Source organism: Rhineura floridana, chromosome 8 (assembly GCF_030035675.1).
Source record: "Rhineura floridana isolate rRhiFlo1 chromosome 8, rRhiFlo1.hap2, whole genome shotgun sequence".
NCBI lineage: Eukaryota > Metazoa > Chordata > Lepidosauria > Squamata > Rhineuridae > Rhineura > Rhineura floridana.
Genome location: NC_084487.1, coordinates 1,182,365 through 1,191,690, shown reverse-complemented (window position 1 = coordinate 1,191,690; position 9,326 = coordinate 1,182,365). Strand labels below are relative to the sequence as shown.

The 9,326-nt window shown below is 44.5% G+C and overlaps 1 protein-coding gene across 1 annotated transcript in view; it reads left to right on the top strand.

Annotated features, from left to right (window-relative positions):
• RBM28 (RNA binding motif protein 28) overlaps positions 1-3,958 on the top strand; it is a 36,260-nt gene extending 32,302 nt beyond the window's left edge. Inside the window, exon 19 of the mRNA XM_061637945.1 lies at positions 154-3,958. Within this exon, the coding sequence (XP_061493929.1) occupies positions 154-294 (141 nt within the window). The 3' untranslated portion in view covers positions 295-3,958. The remainder of the gene's footprint in view (positions 1-153) is intronic.
• The last annotated feature ends 5,368 nt before the right edge of the window (positions 3,959-9,326 follow it).

Sequence of the window (9,326 nt, the reverse complement as noted above, 5' to 3'; positions counted from 1 at the left end):
TCTCCTGTGCTGTGGCAGGGAGGGGCTGAGCAGCCTCATGAGTTGCTGTCCCCTAACGACCTGCACCTCTTTGTGTGCCTCCTGGCCTGGCCCTGCCCGAGCGCACGGCCTGTCTGACTGAACTAGGGCTGATCCTGGTCTTTCCTCCTGCAGGCACCCAAGAAGAAGCAGCGGGCAGGACGCAGCGAAGCAGAGGCCAGGTTTGAGCAGCTGGTGGAGCAGTATAAGCACAAGATCCTTGGCAGCGGCAAGAGCACTCTGGCAGCCAAGAGGAGCAAATGGTTTGAGAGCTGAGTGGAAGCTCTGGAGCAGCGGAGGGAGGGAGGGAGGGAGGGAGGGAGGCAGGGGCAGCTCCTGCCACTTCCTCCAGCACCTTGGACTACTTGACTTAGCAAGGATGGCTGGTCTGTGTGTGTGAGCGCATACGTGTGCAGAGGGGAAATCAGAAGTGCCAAGGGAGAGGAGGGCTTTGCTGGCCCAGGCATCTTGCAGCAGAAGGCAGAAGCCTCAGGAAACACTTGAATGAGACAGGATTGTGACCAGCAACCACCACCACCATCCCGCCTGGGTGAGAAGTAGGGGGGAGTGGAGGTGGGACTTTGCCCAAGGAGGATCCTGTGCTTTTCCCCCCAGCTTCAGACATTTTTAATAAAAGTCTTTCCTTAGCGTGCCTCTTTATAGAAGCAGGAGCGTCTTCGGGCATGTTGGGGGTGTTCCATTTTCAGCCTCTTGCAGCAGCGGATACTCAGCCCTCTGTTGGAGAAATAATATCTGCTGAACCGTTTCTTCTTCTTGAGAAGCCACCACAGTGGACTCTGGTGGCAGCCTGCTTCCCTTGGTCCAGGAACGGGGAACATCGGTGGCCATCCAGATGCAGTCTCATCATCCCTGACCATTAGGCACTATTGCCCGGCAGGGGCTCATGGGTGTTAAGAGTTCCCCAATGCTCAAAGAGGAGTTAAGGTGCACATATGAAACACAAAATAAAACAAACGTTTAACACACATATATTGTTAAATCAACATGAAATCACTGCTAGAATTCTGCATGTGGTATTGAATCAATGCCCATATAACGTAAAGTGCAAAAAAAGCCATAAAATTCTGCAGCTGTAATAAATCAATGCTTAGGCAAGATGAGATACCAAGACACAGTGCAGCCAAACACGAGTCTTCTTCAGTGGCCTTCTGATTTACTAGGCATACACTATAAAGGGTAAAGGGTAAAAATATGTTAAGACATTAATTACTAACGGTGAGTGTCTGGATGTTTAAAAAGATAGAACAGCTGAGTGTTGGAAGAGGATACTGTAAACCCACTGAACCTTACATATTACAACCATTGATAAGGGCTGATTCATTGGCAATTCAAAAAGTCAAAATCTGCATAAAAATAATTTAAAATTAGAATTTAATAAAATGCAATAATAATAATAAAGCAAAGATTTCGCCATTGGTACATAACAATTTTTTCCTGTTGATATATTTCTAAAAATAGTAAGGTTTCACTGACATTATGCATCCATCCCACTGCTTTCAATGCCGTATCAGCCAAGGTAGTATAGTCACTGCTGGGCCTAAAGATGTGGCACAGCTGTGGAATTTACTCCTCTAGCCACTAGGCACATAACATACCTCAGCTGGAGCTGCTCAGCAGTGAGAAGACATGATTCTCTAGAAAAGGCAATCATGCTGCGAAAAACAGAAGGGAGTAGAAAAAGAGGAAGGCCAAACGAGAGATGGATTGATTCCATAAAGGAAGCCACAGACCTGAACTTACAAGATCTAAACAGGGTGGTTCATGACAGATGCTCTTGGAGGTCGCTGATTCATAGGGTCGCCATGAGTTGTCGACTTGGAGGCACATAACAACAACAACAACATGCGAAGACGTCTTTGCTTTTTCTGTGTCCTGAAACTTCACGGTGGCCGTAGCTTTTAAATTAGACTTAATAACTGGGATGGGATTGGTTTTGGTTCATGGATGTGAAAGTTGGACAGTGAAAAAAGTGGATAAGAGAAAAATCAACTCATTTGAAATGTGTTGGAGGAGAGCTTTGCGGATACCATGGACTGCAAAAAAGACAAGGACAGGATTCTGTCCTGGGGCCGATACTCTTCAACATTTTTATCAATGACTTAGATGATGGGGTGGAGGGAAGCCTTATGAAGTTTGCGGATGATACGAAACTCGGAGGGATAGCTAACGCAATGGAAGACGGGAATAAAATCCAAAGGGTCCTGGATAGACTAGAAAATTGGGCTGAAATTAATAAAATGACATTCAATAAAGACAAATGCAAGATTCTGCATTTAGGCCACAAAAACAAAATGCACAGGTACAGGATGGGAAATACCCGTCTTAGCAGTAGTGCGTGTGAGAAGGACCTTGGAATTGTAGTGGATCGCAAGTCGAACATGACCCAGTAGTGTGATGCTGCGGCAAAAAAGGCAAACGCGGTTTTGGGCTGCATAAACAGAGCTATAGTTTCCAGGTGGAGGGAAGTAATAGTCCCACTATATTCTGCATTAGTCAGGCCTCATCTGGAATACTGCATTCAGTTCTGGGCGCCTCATTTTAAGAAAGATATAGACAAGTTAGAGCGGGTTCAGAAGAGGGTGAAGAGGATGATAGCCGGTATGGAGAACAAGTCTTATGAGGAAAGGTTGAAGGAACTTGGCATGTTCAGTCTGGTGAAGAGAAGGCTGAGGGGTGATATGATTGCACTGTTTAAGTACCTGAAGGGCTGTCACATAGAGGAGGGTACAGATTTGTTCTCTGCTGCCCCAGAGGGTAGGACTAGGTCTAACGGTTTTAAGTTGCAGGAGCATAGATTCAGATTGGACATTAGAAGGAACTTCTTGACAGTAAGGGCAGTTCGGCAATGGAACCGACTGCCTAGGGAGGTGGTGGGATCCCCTTCGCTGGATGTCTTCAAGCAGAGGCTGGACAGCTATCTGCGGGAGATGCTCTAGCTGTGGATTTCCTGCTGTGAGCAGGGGGTTGGACTCGATGGCCTACAAGGCCCCTTCCAACTCTAGGATTCTATGACAAATAATTGGGTGTTACAACAAATTAAACCAGAACTATCACTAGAAGCTAAAATGATGAAACTGAGGTTATCATACTTTGGACACATAATGAGAAGATATTCACTAGAAAAGACCATAATGCTGGGAAAAACAGAAGGGAGTAGAAAAAGAGGAAGGCCAAACAAGAGATGGGTTGATTCCATCAAGAAAGCCACAGACCTGAACTTACAAGATCTGAACGGTGGTTCATGACAGATGCTCTTGGAGGTCGCTGATCCATAGGGTCGCCATAAGTCGTAATCGACATGAAGGCACATAACATGAACCAACTGAATATCTTAAGAAAAATCATTCAATGTACATATTTCAAAAATACAAATCACAGAAATGAAACCTCATACTCTATAAAGAACAGATAAATAATAACCCAAAACAATTATTGCAGCACGGGTCCAGTTCAGGTCCTCATTTAGTCCATTTGGCACCATTGTCTTCAAAGAGAATGTCTAGAAAAGTTCCCTCCTTTTCAGTCTTGCTTCCAGTTGTCTTCTAAAAAAAACTTTCTCAAGAGTTCAGAATCTTACATCCTTTTCAGTATGTCCACAACTTATGTAATGTTTTACCATAGGGGCATGTAATCTATTTTTAATGCAACTCTTACGTTCACTAATTCTCATTTTGATTCTTCTAGTTACAATTCCTACGTAGATAAAGTGTAGCATGCTTTCTTAAAGCACACCCTGTACTTTGGTAGACTTTATTAAACAGTTTACCAATCGAGTGGATAATAAGAGGTATGTCCTCAGAGGATGTCACAAGGGGGTGGTGTGTGCTATAAGTGGGTTTACAGTATCCCAGCAATCAGCTCTTTTGTTTTTTAACATCCAGAGGCACTCACCATTAGTAATTAATGACTTAACATATTTTTATCTTTTCCACTTTATAGTATATGCCTAGTAAGTCAGAAGGCCACTGAAAAAGACTTTGTCGAAACGCATTATGGCTTTTATCTCCTTTTTTTGCACTTTACCTTATATGGGCATTGATTCAATACCACATGCAGAATTCTACCAGTGATTTTATGTTGGTTTAACAATATATGTGTATTAAATGTTTATATTTTATTTTGTGTTTCATATGTGCACCTTAACTCCTCTTTGAGCATTGTGTGTTTTCTGTTAAGGTAGATTTTAAATTTCCAGTGGCCTGGATCTGTCTGAGAGCTCTTGCCTTATTTCCTTCCCCCTCTAAGTGGTGGCTGCTTTTACTGTTATGGTTAAATACATTGTAATCTGAGTTTGAGAAGTGCAGTATAAATCATTTATATAACTTTTTTTAGAAATAATACATAAATAAGGGTATTGCAATAACTGCAAATGGATTTTCCTGACGCACACAGCCTGGCTTAGTGTGCCCTTTACTTATTTTTATTTTATGAAAAATATTAATAGACAGCCCTGCCCTCACATAAGATACCAAGGTGGTGTAAAGCAACTTATGCCACTGCAATAAAACACAAGGAACCTTTCTCTTGTCACCTTCTTGCCTTCTGTCTGCAGGAAGGGGCTCTGGGTGGCCTGGCAGGGCTGGGGCTGGTGAATTGGCATGCAAAGCAGAGGACCAGATGGGACGGATAGAGAGCTGCTGCTGCTGGAACTGAGGGCTTCTCCCACTGGTTGGAGATTGTGTGAATGTGCACACCTCAGTTTTCACGTGTCCTTCGATGTTCAGCATATTTGCTTATTTCTCCTAGGATGCCAGCATGTCAGGCAAGGTCTGGTGGAGCTCTTGTGTCCATCCTTCTGGCTTCCAGTTCTGGCTGGTAGCTTCTGGACTTTCTGGACCCTTTCCCCAACCTGGTGATCTCCAGTTGTTTTTGGACACGGCTGTTTGATGCTGGGGCTGCTAGGAGTTAAAGCAGTTCTATGTCTCCAAACCTTTTGAACTTGGGGCTGATGGAAGTAACTCCTAAATTCAAAAAGTCTGAGAAATAGAACTGCTTTAATCCTAATTGTGCTACCCCAACTTACTACACACCTTTACGATATCCAGAAAAATGACTACTAAGGGTTTTTAAGATGGCAGTTCACATCCTTTCTTTCCGAAAACCAGCCCAGGCTGCATCCGGCAAACCTGACTTGTTGAAATAAGCCACCAGCCTGGCATTAAGCATCCCTGCCATAACTTCCTAGGCAAGGCATTAGAAATGTGTGCCTATTCTGAATCGGGATTGGAGGCAACTTTCCCTGGCTTTCCTTCTGGGATTATTTGTTGGAAGTGGGGCAAGAGCAACTCCTGGTTTGTTCTTTTGTTTATGTTCCAGAAGGGAGATAGAGCTAGGGTCCTCCAGATGGCTAGGCATGATTACCTTTTACCTGTGATGCTCTGACTGACTTCCTTCTGTCACTAGACTGTGATGTCTTTAGGGAAGCTTACCTGTCCCTCCTCCTTCCGCCTTTTCCACTCCTTTCTTCTCTGACTGTCCGGGAGAGAGAAGACATTCCTTTGTCTCTGCTCTCTCCAAGCATGGGGCTAACTCCCGCACCTGGGCATTATGCCTCCAACTTAGCTAGTTTGTTAGAACTAGGTTTGCTTTTCTATCTACTATGTATTTCTATAAATAAAGTAGCTTTTCTTATTTTACTAAGTCTCCAGTCTCAGTGATGCTGATGCAGGGTAAAAGCCTGCTTTCTTAGGTAAACGCACGCACACGCTGGCACACTCACATTTCAACATCTGGTGTTACTCTCTGCTGCTGTTGTGTTGCTTTAAACGAAATTATGCACACAAATACAGCGCAACATTACTAACATGTGTCTGTCTCTGGCAGTTTACTTGCCCTCCAAGAAAATTGTTTAAATACACAGCAGGCAACCGCAACAGCAGCAAACACCTTCCTTTTCAGACACTTAGTTTCCAGAGTTAACTTCATAAAGCCCTGTCCAGTTCCCTCAGATTTTCAGATGAATGTTAGTAGTGATCATCATCATTGCTCAGATTTCAATAGAGTCTTGTGGCATCTTAAAGACTGACTAATTTCATTCTAGCATATGCTTTTGTGCATCTTATCAAGCCTCATTGAATTTGTCCAGCAGGCTGGCAAGGCTTTGCCCCTCTGGAAATTATTCAGATGTGTATCTTACAAAACTCCTGCAGGGAGGTGAGCACTGCACAAGGATGTGGTCTGCCCTGTTTTATCTTCACAACAACTCTCTGGAGAAGGAGGTCAGGCAGAGAGGGAGGGTCTCCCCTTCGTGGGGTTCATATCTGAGCAGGAATTTGAATGTGGGTCTCCCCAGCCAAAGACCAACACTCTTAGCTGTATGCCATGCTGTTCCTCAGCAGTGTAACATCATGTGGTATCCAGACTTGTCAATTGGTAGAGGTTTTAAAGTGGCAAAAAGCCCGGTATCTTCACTCACGATTTCCTAAACATTTTGGCCAGACTTTCAGCCTTCTCAAGAATCGAAACAGCCCAGCCCTCCTTGTCCTTTCCAAAGGCAAGAATGTTTGCTCCCTGTTCCAATGACTTTCTTCTATGCTCTGAGGGAAACCTGCCCACAATATTGTCTCCAAATCTTCATATGCGCTACTAACAATTCTCAGCCCCATCTACAATTTTCCTTGTTCAGCAAACTCCTCGCCGCTCCCCAACACTTTTTCTTTCTTTTTCAATCCCAGCCACACTCCACCAGGGGGTGGGATTCCATTTCTTATCTAGGGCTAGTAATTAGGAATGGCTGATTCAGAGGATTCTCTTTTCTTGTTCTCTGTCCCACACTGTACAAGCTGTCGTCGTCCTTCCTGCTAGCAGCCTTTACGAAGCCAGACATTTGTGTTTCCAAATCCCCCTCCTTTGCTTTCATAAAATGCCCCTTAGGTAGCAACTGCTTGGCTGCTTTTTCCTTACAGTGAATAATTCTGGGGAAGTCACCACTCCATGTATTATCTGCCTGTTGCATCTCCCAAACACACATTAGAAAAAGTCCTAGTTGCTACCCCAAAATTAATTCAGGAACAGAAGCACATGGGCGAAAGGAAATAATCTTTTAATATTACTAGCTTATTAAAATGAAATAGTTTTGGAGCAATTGTCTTCATTTGCATCAGTTTTCCCACTTCCCAAAAGAGTGTTTTATTTATTATTACACTTGTATACCGCCCCATAGCCGAAGCTCTCTGGGTGGTTTACAACATAAAAAGCAATATATATTCACATTTGGTGCAAAGGAAAAGCAATACATTATTTATTAATAATACCTATTAACCCGCCCCCTTCAAATCATGACAGGGACGTTGAATGTTAGGAAGTGGTCAGCTTTCTTGGGCTTGGGGGGGGCAGAGTTGGAATTTTGACAGAGTGCCATAGGCAGCATCCCCTCTGGTTACTTCTCTCCCCACCCCCCAAGAAAGACAGAGTGTGCACACTGCTTTTCAAAGAGGGAGGTGTGGGTGAAAGTTGGATCCAGTAGAATTAAAATGGACACACTTGAATTTGAATGATTTCACACTGAGTCCCCAGAAAGATAATCAAAATTTTGCTTTTAAGGTGGTTTTAGTGTTTTATGGTTTGTTTGCCACCCTGGATTCCTTCTGGGAGGAAGAGTGGGCTAATTAAATAAATAAAGTTTATAGTGGTAGCCGGTAGAGTAAAGATCACAGATCTGGGGCTTGCCAGCACCACAAAACCATTGGTCCAAGGAGTAGATCCTCTTGGATCTTCATGTTTTCTATACTGGATGACAAAGAAATCATTAAAGAAAAACAGCATGCAGGCGGCCTATGATTTGATGGTGGCTTTGAGGGGGTCCCATGTGAAAATTGTGAGTATCCATAAGGATCTATGCCTCAGATCCATGTTTTTGCATTACGGCAGTGCTAGGAAGCCCTGAATCCATGGTTTTTATGGTTCAGTCTATGGAGGCAGATGTGATCTGTGATTTGTTGGTGGAACCTGTGAAAAAATTATGCCGTTTCAAGGGGATCCATTTTACATAATTGTGTGTGTGTGTGTGTGTGTCCTGACTCCTGTGGGATCCCACTTCCTCCCTGCAGGCTGCTCTGTTTTCCTCCCCCACATCTCCCAGATCACTCTCCTTCCTACTCTCTAGGTCACTCCCTTCTCTTCAGCGGCTGATCTGAACCTTGGAAAGCGCGTAGAGCTGAAGTGGGAAAGAGTATCGCTCTCTCCACTTCCTCCTTCAGCTCTGTGTAGCCATGTTGGCGACTCCAGTTTTAGAACTTCCTTTGGCAAGCATTTTCCTGGGTCCCAGCCTGCTTTGTTCTTCCTCTCTCTCTCCCGTAAAAACTGATGCAGCGCCCTCATTTCGATCCAGCTTCAAAGCTTTCAGGAATCTCCACAAGCCCTATATCTGGAGTACGAATACCTGGAGGCTTAACCTGCAGCCTGTTAATGTCTCTCTTGGCTGTTGAGCTGTGCATTCCAACAGAAGATCACAAGCCTGTGGTGACTTCTGTACCTCTGCTGTGGATTTCCAAAGATTTGGAGTCCAGCCCAGAGAGAGATTGTTCTCCTTCAAAACTGATCTCTTCAGGTTATTCCCTGGGTGAGCCGTACAGTTGAAATGCCTCTACCACAGCACAGTAAAAACAGCAAAATGATCTTTCTGCATAGCCTGAATGTTGTCATTTTCCCATCCTCTTTCCTGGGGGTACCTGGCCATCTAGAAGAGCCTCCCCCCCCACAACGAGTGCTCTCTAGCTGTCTTGGGTTGCAACTCCCATCAGCTCCAGTCAGCAGGGCTGTAGTCCAATCAGCCCGTGCGTCACATGACTGTTCTGCCTGGGCTGATGGGAGTTGTAGGCCAAAAGAGCTGGAGGGCACCAGCGTCAAGGGGAAGGCTGATCTAGAATCATTCCTCTTCACCCCTTCAGCTGTGCTCAACACAAGAGATTCAACCTTTACATCTTAGCGGCTCCCTCCCTCCCCAACACACGCACATACATTGGGCTATGTTTAGGATAAGTTACCACACACTGAGTTGTATTCAATTAGGTTTTATTCAGAATAGACACATGAAAATTAATGGCCCAAAGTTAGCTATGGATATTAATTTAAATAGGCAAGTAGGAGCGGCAAGTGGCCACACTCAAGGGTATAAGAGAAGACGGGTTCTTAGACAGAATGCTGGAACAGCAGCAGCCAAGAGAAGAACAGGAGGTGGAAGGAGAGCAGCCAGTTGAAGCAGAAGAGGAGACTGTTGCAGAGAGCAACAACGAAGTGGAGGAAACTGGAAAAGGAGACAGGAGCAGAAGCGCCAGAAGACACCCTTC